The sequence below is a fragment of the Culex pipiens genome, chromosome 2, assembly GCF_016801865.2.
Source record: "Culex pipiens pallens isolate TS chromosome 2, TS_CPP_V2, whole genome shotgun sequence".
Taxonomy (NCBI): Eukaryota; Metazoa; Arthropoda; class Insecta; order Diptera; family Culicidae; genus Culex; species Culex pipiens.
Window position 1 is genome coordinate 49,850,823 of NC_068938.1, and position 13,592 is coordinate 49,864,414.

General features: G+C 35.0%; 1 protein-coding gene across 3 annotated transcripts; it reads left to right on the forward strand.

The window, feature by feature from the left end:
• The first annotated feature begins 2,058 nt into the window (after window positions 1–2,058).
• LOC120415972 (uncharacterized) lies at window positions 2,059–13,133 on the forward strand. Of its 3 annotated transcripts, XR_005605285.2 has the most exons (4): window positions 5,240–5,376; window positions 9,836–10,545; window positions 10,598–10,779; window positions 10,848–13,133. XR_005605285.2 is itself a non-coding variant. In XM_039577622.2 (3 exons), exons 2-3 carry the CDS (start codon window positions 9,874–9,876, stop codon window positions 10,667–10,669), a joined length of 744 nt encoding a protein of 247 aa, XP_039433556.1. In that variant the 5' UTR covers window positions 2,059–2,295; window positions 9,836–9,873; the 3' UTR covers window positions 10,670–13,133. The 3 variants fall into 3 exon arrangements, 2 of the variants coding, with proteins under 2 accessions (XP_039433556.1, XP_039433555.1); XM_039577622.2 differs by lacking the exon at window positions 5,240–5,376 and adding an exon at window positions 2,059–2,295 and having other exon boundaries at window positions 10,598–13,133; XM_039577621.2 differs by having other exon boundaries at window positions 10,598–13,133.
• The last annotated feature ends 459 nt before the right edge of the window (window positions 13,134–13,592 follow it).

The following is a 13,592-nucleotide window of genomic DNA, read 5'->3' on the forward strand; positions in this document are numbered from 1 at the left end:
ATGGCGTACTCAGAATTCCAAAAAAACGTATTTTTCATCGAAAAAAAACACTAAAAAAGTCTTAAAATTCTCCCATTTTCCGTTACTAGACTGTAAAAAATTTTGGAACATGTCATTTTATGGGAAATTTAATGTACTTTTCGAATCTACATTGACCCAGAAGGGTCATTTTTTCATTTAGAACAAAATTTTTCATTTTAAAATTTCGTGTTTTTTCTAACTTTGCAGGGTTATTTTTTAGAGTGTAACAATGTTCTACAAAGTTGTAGAGCAGACAATTACAAAAAAAATGATATATAGACATAAGGGGTTTGCTTATAAACATCACGAGTTATCGCGATTTTACAAAAAAAAAGTTTTGAAAAAGTTACTTTTTGCGTTTTTCTTTGTTTCGTCGTCCGTGTCTGTCGCGGGTGACTATGAACGGCCATGATCGATGACGACCAACTTTTTTTTTATTTTTTTGAGTGTAACAATTTTCTACACAGTTGAAAAGCAGATAATTACAAACATTTTGATATATAAACATCAGGGGGTTGCTTGTAAGCAACACGAGTAATCGCAATTTTACTTAATTTTTTTTTTAAGATGTTCCTTTTTGCTTTTTTCTTTGTTTTGTCACGGGTGAAGATGAACGGCCATGATCGATACAACCATTTTTTTTTGGATTCGTGGTCAGGAACAAAAGTTACTCCTTAGGACAAAGTTTCACGCAAATCGATGAGGGGTTGGGGAAACTTTTCCCAATTTCGTTTTTTGAATTTTTTGATTTTGTGTTTTTTTTTGTAAATTTGCAGGTTTATATTTTAGAGTTTTTCAATGTTCTTTAAAATGCAGAGGAGACAATTATAAAAAATGTTGTTCAATCATTAAGGAACTTGCTAAACATCACAAGTTATAGTGATTTTACGAAACAAAAAGTTGTATTATTATGGTAGATAAACGAAGCATGTTAACGTGAAGACTTCCATCATTGTCATGATTTTTCGTTCAAAGATATAAATTTTGCGTCGCTTTCAATATTTTGACAAAATTCCTTCAACAAGTTGTTAAGAATAACTAGTGCCCTACACATGCTGATTCCTTTTGGTAACGATTATCCCATTCCTTGTGAAGTTATTGAAATCGTCATTAATCAATGATTGCCAACTAGGACGTGCCACAAAACTATATAAATTTTGAAGCACAATTGATATAGATCAAAAATTCCTTCAGTGGCTTCATTCCTTTTGGTGCTGAAATTCGTTAAATTGAATTTTCTACAGAATATTTTATAGTGATGATCAATTTTCTTCGAAAATGATCAACGGCTTCACCTTAAGCTAGATTTCATATAGATATTTTGAAGGATTATTTTTACTCCCAAGTAACATTTTTCCAGGAGTTCTACAAGAGCTCTTCAAGATAGCTACAGCATAGCAGTTTGGACCGCGGTAGGATAAAACTCTCTTCAAGTACTCTTCGAAACTCCTGAAGAAGTTTTGCTATGCTGTAGCTATCTTGAAGAGCTCTTGTAAAACTCCTGGAAAAAAAATGTTAAATGTTAAAAAAAAGATATATAAAGAGAATACTTTTCAGACAAAGAAATAGGTAGAAGAATACGAATCAAGAAAAGGGCCAACTACTGAATAGCGAAAGCTACAATATTTCATGAATAAATGAAAGTTGCTAGTATTTAAATTGAGGTGAAAAGTCATCGTTTGTGATTGGACACTCAATAATATTTTAACTGAAATTTGAATAAATATAAATTTTTAAAAAAAGGGCCAACTGTAGCGAATTTTATGTACCTAGTTGTATTCTTTGTCCACGAAGGGAAACACTTTTGTGTCGCAGTTTTTCCGCACGTGCACAAACCGCTCCTTCGTAGGGCTGATGTGGGGTGGTGGTGGATTCGAGCATTTTTCCGCGCGTGGGACGAAATGAATTATGGCTGCAGAAGGGGATGTGCCGTCCTGGTGTTGGTGAGCTGAGCAGATATCCATTCACAAGACGATGAGCAACTTTAGGTATATCTCGGATGGTGGATTTTGGAGTTTGCTGTTCAAATATTAACGCGCTTGGGACAGGTTTAGTTCGGCTGCAGAGGCCGGTGTGTTAGCTTGGGCTTTATTGGAAAAGTTGAGTGGCGATACCCTGTGCGGGGGAGTAATCCGCAGTTATGAGAAATAAAATGTGATTGATTAATGAGTTTGATCGACTGGTTGTTTCGTGCACACGTTTGAACTATATTTTATCGTTGCGCGATAAGGAATCATGCCTCGATACATGTGTCGATTAGCTACTGTTAGAGAGGTGAGTGCCATATTCGTTTTTTTCTTTTTTTGATATAACAATTTCTACAATTCAAGCAGTTATTGATGTGTTGTGCAATAAAATCAACATGCATCTAGTAGTATTTTTTAAAGTATCCTAACAATATATTTCCCCCTTGATTTTGAGAGGCGTCTAAGAAGCTTCAGAATATTAGTAACGGCCTAAATTGAATCTCAATTTTCTTGCGCTAGTTTTCAAGAAAATTGGGATCCAATTTAGGCCATCGCTCCAATTTTTTTGATCACACAAGTGACGATTTGTGTTTATTTATTTTTCATCATTTTTGAGATTTGTTTTTCTTCAGTTTTGTGTCTGACTTAAATAATCAGACACAAAACTGAAGAAAAACAAATCTCAAAAATGAAGAAAATTAAAAAAAACACAAATCGTCACTTGTGTGATCAAAATAATTGGAGCAAAGGCCTACTTTGGATCCCAATTTTCTTGAAAACTAACGCAAGAAAATTGAGATTCAATTTAGGCCGTTAAATGTCAATATTAATGGTTACAAACAAAATAATAATAAATTTACTGAGAAGATTTTTTTAATTTTCTGAACATTTACTTTTATAAACAAGTAGCAAGAGTATTTCAAGCTGGGCAAACCCTTCTGCACGCATAAATTTTATTTTTTTGTGAATTCTTTTTTTACACGAAAAGGCAAAAAAATAAACAGTTAGAAAAATTGAAATTACGGGTCTAGGTTTCAACATTTTGATGAATGTTTTGATGTTTTCAAAATATCAACAGAATTTTTTTTCGCAAAAAAAAAAAACTTTTCGTGGGACTGTACATTGGTATTACATGAAAATTTAAAATGTTTTCAAAGGAGTTCAAACATGTTAAATATGGCTATAAACGCAGGAAAATGCATTTTAACTGGTTTTCAGTTGATTAAACTTTAATTTTCTTTAAAATTTTGAAGATTTTCCTAAACAATTTTTTTTGCGCCCTGATTATTCAGGCCGACTTTGAAGGGGGGGCGACATAAATTTTGAAAAATATTGGCAACGGCCTAAATACCTTTTTAGAACAGTTTTATGATCAGTTTTGAAGTTTTATTCAAATGATTCATTCCATCAATAAAAAAAATCAATCATGATTCAATTCATGGTCCCTCCTTAAAATACGTGGACCATCCATAAATCTCGTGGGCACTTTTTTGGAAATTCTTTGGATTTTGATGTTTTAGAGAATTTTTAGATTGAAGCTCGTGTAGGGGAGGATAGTTTGGATTGTAAAGGGTTAAACACATTTTAAAATTTAATGTTTCATCTCTACGGAATTGGTATTTTTTCTTTAATTTTTATTTTTGTATTTTTTAATCCGGCAAAAACTTTTTTGGTGCCTTCGTTATGCCCAAAGAAGCCATTTTGCATCTTTAGTTTGTCTATATAATTTTCCATACAAATTTGGCAGCTATCCATACAAAAATGATGCATGAAAATTCAAAAATCAGTATCTTTTGAAGGAATTTTTTGATCGATTTGGTGTCTTCGGCAAAATTGTAGGTATGGATATGGACTACAGTTAAAAAAATTAATACACGCAAAAATTTCTTAGTGCTTTTTAATTTCACTTTTTGTCACTAAAACTTGATTTGCAAAAAAAAAAACACTATTTTTTTATTTTTTGATATGTTTTAGAAGACAAAAAATCTTTGACCAAGTTGTATCAAAACTTTTTTTTTCTAAAATCGAAAACATTTTTCAATTTTATTTTTCAATGTAAAATTGAATTTGCAATCAAAAAGTACTTTATTGAAATTTTGATAAAGTGCACCGTTTTCAAGTTATAGCCATTTTTATGTAACTTTTTTCAAAATAGTCGCAGTTATTGATTTAAAAAAATAGTGCCCATGTTTGCCCACTTATGAAAAAAATATTTTTGGAAAGCTGAGAAAATTCTCTATATTTTGCTTTTTCGGACTTTGTTGAAACGACCCTTAGTTGCTGAGATATTGCCATGCAAAGGTTTAAAAACAAGAAAATCGATGTCTCACTAACAACTCTAAGGTTGTTTTTAAATCAAGACTAACATTTCAAAAGAACCAAACATTCAATATTACACCCTTTTGATAGGTTAGTCTTGATTTAAAATTCTTTAAAAAAAATTATAGATCGGAAAATTTCACGAATGTTTCATATTTTAACATTGTAACACGGACCATTAGTTGCTGAGATAGCGACATTAAAAAATGATGGGTTATTTGGGTGAAACTCAGAAAACATCAATTTTCTTGTTTTTAAAACTTTGCATGGCAATATCTCAGCAACTAAGGGTCGTTTCAGCAAAGTCTGAAAAAGCACACCTAAGCTTCCATCCACCCCCGGATTCAAACTGACGACCTTTGGATTGTTATTCCAACTGCCTACCAGCGACTTCACCGAGGCAGGACCCAGGGAGACGACTCCTACACCTGAAGTGAGCTAACGACCTAACCCTTTAGGTTAGACCGGGGCCAACATTTACTTCTCCATCCGACGGAAGGCGTGATTAGACAAATCTCGTCTCGAAAAATGCCACCGCTACCGTCTGGGATCGAACCCAAACCGACCGGGTGAGAGGCAACCACGCTTACCCCTACACCACGGTTCTCGGGTCACATCTACTTTAGTTAAAAATCTTTCGTAAAAGTTAAGTATGTAAATTTTTTTAAATTATTTTTTATTTATTTATCAAATCATTTTTGTTGTTTTGTTTCAATAAAATTCTACTGAATTATTATGAAGCCATCCTAACATATTTGCTCGCTGCATTTGAAATTTGTACAAAAACAATTTATTTTCCCATTGTCCAACAATTTTCACATCACGCCTGCGCCCTTATCACGCTCCTAACAACAAACAAACAAACGAAAAAACACGTGAGAGAGCGGAAAAGCTTCCATTTTCCACGCTTAGCTTTCGTCATCGACCAACGAGAGAAAGAGAGTGCAAGTTTTGGGGCCGTAAGTTTTCCACGGTTTCGGCTTATCGCACTGCCAGTCCAAACTCTCCGCGACAGTCTCTTGTCGGTCCTCCAGTCAGTCACAGGCCCAGCTCTGCGAACGTGTTAAAGGTTAGTGTGGGGGGAAAATTCGGAAAATTTGCCTGGGGGTGGGTTGGTGAGTGTTAGTGTGTGGGTTTACCCGAAAGAGATTTTGATATTTAAAGTTTGAGGTTTTTATTGTGATAATTGGTGGGAATCGAATGAAGAATATCGCTGAATGATGCAATCAGTAGAAGTGGTTCTAGAAAAAATAATGTATTGGTGAAAAGTTAGAAGTCATCTGTCAACAGAGGAATATCGATCTGTTTTTCGTGCTGACGTGGGAGCTGAAAGTGACGAAACTCTCTCGTTTAGCGTTTTGAGAGTCGATATCGTGGGGGAGGTGGGGGAGGATGTTGAATGTTTTTCTTGTTTTTGCTACATTTGAGAGGTTGAAAAATAATGCATCTGTTTATGATACGCTTGAAAAGTTCTGATTGCATCCGTTCCATTGACGTCATCACAACTCCAAGGATATTGGTTGCTTCCTACGCAGTGAGTTTCCAGGAAATGTTGTACAACTGAAAATCACAATATTGTGGAAATTATTACAATCCAATCAACAGGTAATGGAAAATAATAAATTTCATAAATATTTCAAAGCAATTCAACAAATCTACAATTCAAAAATTTAAACCCTAGAACCATTCCCATTGATAAATTACTGAAAAGTGTTTCAAGGGAGGTGGGCATTTTTCGGCACCACGAGCTGTTTCCATTTTCCATTCATAAGATCGCCTACGTGGAGTAGCTCTCCACTCTCCCAGAATCCAATTTTGTCAACGTCATCAAGCCGTTGAAACCTGAATCCTTCCGTAGCGGCGCGGTGGTGACGTGAGAGGTGAGATTTATCATGCCAGATGGTTTTTCGTCCGGTGGAGCGGCACGTGAGATCTATTAGTTTTCCACCCACGGTTTTTGGTTCTTGGAACGTTTTTCAGGCTAAAAGCTTATCGATAGCGAAATGTGGTGCGATAAGTGGCAGTCGCACTTTGGAAGAATTAGGCGCTAAGCCGAGAGTAAGTCGTGGGGTTTTCCCATTTCCACTGTGATTATTTGGGGGGTTTTCCATTCGACAATGGGAACGCATTAATACTCACATAGATAATGTATTAAATCAAATATTTCGAATTTGATTTTTTAATTTGGTAGATGTAAACAGTTTAAAAAAGAGGTTTTGACGCACGTTAATACATTTATCATAAACGTGTTATTTTTAAAGCTTTCGGAGAATAACATAAATGTTCTACAAATCCAAACCATTCTAAAGTTTCTCAAGTTATTAACACTTGTAGCCCCAACGGGGTTAAAAAAGTTGGAAATGCAATTTCACCGGCTGCCCGGAAATGCCTTTTTTCTTTGTAACATAGGATCGACGCATCTGTTTATGATCAACTTTGTTGAAGGTGATTCTTGACATCCTTCCGGATCGAATGCAACAAGAATCATCCAAATCGATTGAGTTTTCGCCGATAACCAGCCGGTTGAAGTTGCATTTCCAACTTTTTTGACCCCCTTGGAGCTTCGCGTAAGTTGTCCCGGGAATTCCCAATATAAAAAAATCAGATTTTGGTCTGGAAATTCAGATTAGGTTGTAGAAATAGATGAACAGTTGAATACATAGTAAGCAATCCGAATTTTAAAGCATTAACATTTGTATTCGGCAAATATCGGCTTTAATTTGACTTATTAGAGAAAATGGTTTAAATTTTAGTTCAAAGATCCGCAAAAAACCTGGCGCTTTGAATATTTTCTACTTAATTTTATGTTTTTTTAAAGACTGGGTATTACAATTCTAATTAGAATTTTAAAATTGAAAAAAATATCATCTTTAATTATTTTTCATCAAACACAGGAATCAAAACAAGTACACCGATTTAAAATTAATTGCTCTGAAATCTCCTGTACCTTTTCAGCCTGTATTCCAAATTTTACCCAGTTGGCGGAAGTAACCTAAAGACAATTACATAGTTAAATATATTTTATATAAAATAAGACATTCAAAACTTAACTAAAATTTGAAATTGACTGGTATCATTTTATTTTAGGGATTTTTTTTAAATCTCTGTAATTACTCTTAGCATTAAGAAAAATGTAATTACAAAAGTCGACTCGGTCCTATCCAGGTCCCAGTACCAAAAAGGACCTAATAAAATTAATTTTATTAAAAAAAAGATTTTTTTGAAAACATGAAAGAAAATAGCTTAGGTTGTTGCAAATATTTTTCAAAGTTTATGCCCCCCCCCTCTTCAATGTTTGTCTAAATAATCAGGGGGTCAAAACAAATATTTATTTTAAAAACTTGAACATTTTTAATGTAAATTAAAGTTTATTCAACTGAAAACCAGTTGAAATGCATTTTCCTGCGTTCTGCGTCCTACGTTATTTTTGAACTCCTTTGGAGACATTTTAAATTTTCATTTAAAAAAAAAACAATGTACAGTCCTACGAAAAGAATTCCATTCCAGGGAATTCCAGGGATTTCATAAATATTAATCCCCTTTTCCCCGGAAATTCAAAACCTGGGAAAATTGGTCGCCCTAGCTACAAGTGTTTAGACAGAAAGAGCAGAACTTAAAAAAATGTGTATACGATTCATTTCAATTTTAAGTTGTTTTTGACGATTCCAATGAACAACCCTGTTATAATTAACTTAATATAATACTCATTGTCTTGTTCCCTGATTTTTCAAGACATTTTAAAAATGTTTTAAATACTTGCAAACATCTTTAATATCAAAATGAAGAAATTGCTAATAGTTTTAAAGCTTAAAGTATTTTGAAAATCATTCTGAAAAGAATATTTTAAATTTATGCAATCGAAAAAAAATATCAATTTGATTGATAATTCTAAAAAAATATACACTTCAAAAAATTAAAACTGTTCTAAATTTAAATTAAGTTTTGTTATGTACATTTTCATCTAACAATCCAAGTTTCTTTTTTCAAATACTAAATTCACATTTTTTTGTTTTCTGTGTAATTATTTCAACCAAAAAAATGATTTTAAAAATGATTAAGTAAGAATACAAAATCAAGTTCAAACAAGAAAAGCCCTTATGGGGAATTAAATGAAACTAATGCTCAAATGCCATTGAAATCCGTTCGAGGGAATTGTATTGACTTGCTGCAACGTTGGAAAAGATTTTTTCAAACATTAAAAACATTTTAACTCGGACCTCAACTTTTAACAGTTGCCAAAATGACAGGATTTGTCCAAAGAACGTGATTTTTAAAGAATAGACATCCCAACATTTTAGTATATACTCTAAAATAAAACTGAACGTTAACAAATCGCACTTTATGCGGTTAAATAACTGTGTCTCCGGTCCGCATTTAATCCCGGAAAAGGACGCATTAAAAATACTAAGAGTTTATTTTGAAAATTCTTTTTCTCGAACTGTTAAATTAAATTATGATTCTGTTATACAAAAATTAAAACATTGTTTAAAATTGCATTCTTCGCGTCATTTGAATTTGATACAAAAAATTTGGGTATTAAATACATTTATACTTTCCGCCAAATAAAGTGCATATTGCTCAAATATATTCAAGTTGTTCGATGTTTCTATGGAATAACCATTTTTTTACTGTAACCCGTAATCAGATGTTCTTAGATGTAAGTGATGGAGGTTTAGGATTAGTAGACAATGTCAAAATACTTCTCTAACAAAAGCAACACGAGAATGGCTGAGCGAAGTTACGCGTATTGCTCTATATCAAGATTTAATAACAACTAAGTCAATTTATAGATTTCTACAATCAGAAAAAATATTTGTACCAAAAGTAGTTCAAGAAAACCCTGATCTTGATTGGAAGCTTATTTGGGAAAACATTAGTAGTAATTTTTTGACATCAAATTCAAGAGAGGCTCTTTTCTTAGTAATGAATGACGTCATTTGTACAAAATCTAAGCAGTTTAGAAATAACGTTAGAGGTGTAGAAAACAATATTTGTGATTTTTGTAATTCTATCGATACTACGGAGCATAGGATAAAATATTGTACAGGATCAGTAATTATTTGGATTTGGCTAAAGAATGTACTCAATGTAAAATTAAAAATTATGATCGATGATCCTGAAGAAATATTAGCAACGGATATTGATAGTAAGGATAGTAGATTGAAGGCAGCACTCTTTCTAATAGGCGAGGTAATAAGTTTTAACTTAAAGCATTATGGTACACCAAGTTTAGGTAAATTTGAGCAATCTTTGCGAGATACACGATGGAACAACAAAAAACTTGTAAAAACACAATTTTGTAATTTTCTAATCATACTTTGAGGTTATGGACAGATTGTATATTTTGGATTTTCAATAAAGAACAGTTAATTTGAAAAAAAAAAAAAACACAATCCAGTATTAAGTTTCATTGATAGAATTCTGAGTAATTACAAAAATCGTAAAACAAATCACTTTGACCCAATGTTACCCCGATTGACGAAATCCAGAAATCTTTGAATGAAAAAACAACATTTTTTCTCTTGCAGGAGTAACCCCGGTGCCTCTCCGTGAGCACCCATTCAGGATGTATTTCTTTTTTGTTTTGGCCTCGCTGATGGTTGCCAGTGCGCCAGGCGCGCTAGCATACCTATCAGCGGGCTTGAAGGATCAGCTACTGTCGGACGTGCTGTTGCGTGAGATAGTGGACCGGATGGGCAAGGACATCGCCGAGGCGGCCGACTCGTACATCGACCCGATGGACGAGTTCCCGGGCCGGTTGGCGATGATGGCGCGCGCTAGCAAGGATCTGGAGTCGGAACAGCTGGACTACGATGCGCTGCTGGAGGGTAATCCGAATCCTTCCCAGCGGGATCAGGAGTTCCTGCAGCACAGCTCGCTGTGGGGTCACCAGTACGTGTCCGGTGGTGCAGGGGAGGGTCCCCAGCGACCAAAACCGCAGGTCAAGACCGACGCCAGCTTGCCGGCTTACTGCAACCCGCCGAACCCGTGCCCCGTGGGGTACACCGAGGACCAGGGCTGCACGATGGACTTTGAGAACACGGCGGCTTTCAGTCGGGAGTACCAGGCGGCTCAGGACTGCATGTGCGACGGCGAGCACATGTTCAACTGTCCGGCCCCGCAGCAAAGCGAGTCCGGTTCTGGGCCGATGGACTCGGATCTGGAGAACTTTATCGCGCGCCAGTTCCACACCCAGGAGCACAAGAACCTGGTCGCGAAGAAGTTCCACGTGAAGAAGGTTTGTTAACTTAGTTCTAGCTGATACTCAGTTCTAATAATCTTTTTTGCAGAGTTCCAACCCATTCTTGGAAGGTGAGAAGCTCCCGATCGCGGCCAAGAAGGGCTTCCACGTGAAGTTCTAAGCGGACAGGACGCACGCAACAGTAGCGGCTCGACAATCGGAGCTCCCGGGACATCAACGATGACGGACACCAGGCGCACCCACAACGGACTACGGCACAAGTACATCTAGGTATATATATTTATACTTGTAACTTTTTCTTATGCATACAGATGTAAATTACACTTACACTTTTGTAGTGGCTAATGCAAACATAACTACTACTATTGCCAGTAGAATAGCGAAAGTTTCCCCACACAAACAACAACAAAAAATAACAAAATTTCCAGTCTTCTGAACAATCTTGAGCATCATTTTCCCTGCGAAATTTTCGAATCTTCGAATCGATGAGAACATGCGGCACCATGCCGAAGCACTAATTGTGTGCTATTTGAAACAAACAAACAAAATATTACTCTATTGTTGGTGTTTAGCAGAGTAAGGAATTTATGGTAAGTTTTACTGTTCCAGGAACAACAGCTAAATAGTGGACGTACTCCAGAAATATCTGATGATAGAGATAATTGTACTAACCGTCTCATACTTATTCAGAATATTGTTCGAAACACACAACAGCCATACAGAGAATAACTGAACTCTTCTAAGGAGAACAAGTCAGAACAAGCAGCAGAAGAACCGTATATGAGGAGGCCCCAAATTCTGCAAATTTGAGGAGATTCTACGAACGACTTGGAGTTCGAACGTTTCAGTTCGAGTTGAGCTTTCGAGCAGCCCGAAACGTTTCATTCGAGCACCAAGCTCGGTTCGGAGCACACTCCAAGAAGCGAAAGCTATCCGCGGTGTTGGAAAGCTTTTATGCTGGGAAAGTGGTATGAAACATGAAAGCTCTCCGTTTGATATGAAACGTACACTTTTAGAGACATATCATGGATAACAAAAAAGCTTCATCTAAGAAATAATTAAATGATGTGTGAGCCGACGATACCTCTGGCGGACAGGACAGACGCCGTCCCGGAAGTGGTTGACAACTTTTAGACGCTGCCGAAAAGCTCTCGACCCTGCGGGAAAAGGTGCAGGTTCTTCCGTTCGGAGCTTATGTATAAACGTAACCGGAAACGATCCCAAGGCAACTTCGGTTCGTTCTCCAAAAGTAGTGAGCTGTAAAATGCTTTAAAAGTAACCTGAAAGCTTAAACTTGATGATATAAATATACAAAATGAGGCATTTATTTTATCACGACACTTGAATCTATATGTAATGTATATGAAACCCCTAAAAAACAACACAAATCATGTTATTTTTAAACATTTTAACGCAATGAAGTGCAACCACACCTTCATTCGGACACAGAGAACAAAGAGAACAAAACTACGTTTAAACGGCAAAAACTAAATGCAATCAAACGAATAATTTGGTTGAAACCAACAGAGAATAACGACCACAACCAATAAGAACGAGTGTAAAGCAACTTGAACCAAAAAGAAAAAAAAACAACATCACAAAAAACAAGTCAATCCAATCAGACTAGAAATTTGACTATAACTTCTTCGCGCGAGTGTGTATGTTTGGAAGCAAATTGGCCTTTGGTTCGTGGAATTCTGGCCACCAATTTTCCATCCCGGGGCCGAACCGAACCAAAGGTCAATCGAAAACGTACAGAAAATAACAACAACAAAAAAACATTGACACAAACAAAAGAAATCAAAGGCTCAGCCAAAGTAAAAGTGTTTTCCAACTAAAAAAAAGTGGGCTAGAGCAGATAAATTTCGATTGATAAGAATTAGAATAGAAAAAACAATACACAGACAATATGCAAACAAAAACTTGAGCAAATGAAAAGATAACTGACATTAAAAAGCTACAGATTAAAGTAACACAACAAACTAATCATCTTTGGGCTAAATTTCAACGATAAAGTTCTGAGTAATGAATCTAGCTTAACAGTCTCTAAACTAGTGGATAACCAATTCCAGTGGATAAAATCGTAATTGAGATAACCAGTGCATTGATAACATCTGGATGAGAGCATATTTATCAATTAATAAAAAACAAAATCAAAATACAGTTCGTCAAAGAAAGCAACAACTGCTCTTAAAGAAAGAGTAAATGAAGTTTAATAAAAATCATCTCAATTATTTCACATGCTTCTACAAAGTTAGTTTAAACTATTATTTAAGACAAATTGTTTGGTTCCTTGAAAACACAAAAAAAAAAACACAGATAACATCACTGTGTGCATACGTTATGAAGACGATAACCATTCCAAAATTAGTACCATTTAATGGAAGCATATACACAAATATATATATTTATTGAAATCCTTGTCTCAAAATTTCAACTATCAAATTACACAGAAAAAATAACAAAACAAGCAAAAAAATATATATTATATTCCACAACCAAAACTCTATGATCGCATAGAACAAAATAAACAAATCAATGAGTGTAGTATTTCTGCAAGGTTGGCGTTTTTCTTTTAAGTTTTCTGGTTTTCCGAAATAAAGTGTGTTGTACAGAGAAGCGGAGCACGTTGTGTGATTTGTGTTCGAATCCATCAAATCAAGTCGAAAGAGTTTGGGGGCTAAATTGTTTCTTTTGAGTTTCCTTAGCTGGGGGTTTTAAAGAACCGTAAACCGGGGTGAATTTGATAGGATTTCAATTTATTTTTGAAATATTTTCCAACTGGTAAGGTTTTTCTCAAGATCATTATTTTAAAACATGTACTGGGGTAGGCCCCACAAAGTCCATTTTTTTCAATAGTGTTTAGAAAAATAGTTACGTTAAAAATTCTTAGTTTAAATTCCGGGGTGACTTTGATAGTTATAATTTTTCTTGTAAAAATCAGATTTAAGGTGTTCAAATTTCATTTTTACGTCAAATGTACCATCACTAAGGTTGCTGATATAGTTTTTAAGAAAAAAATTATTGTTTATATTTAGTTATTTAAGTTTATAAGCTTTTTAACAAAATACATACAAATTTAA

Coding starts and splice junctions, on each gene's coding strand:
- LOC120415972 (XM_039577622.2), top strand. CDS start 9,874: ATGTATTTCTTTTTTGTTTTGGCCTCGCTGATGGTTGCCAGTGCGCCA. Junction 10,546..10,597: donor AGAAGTTCCACGTGAAGAAG/GTTTGTTAACTT, acceptor TCTTTTTTGCAG/AGTTCCAACCCATTCTTGGA.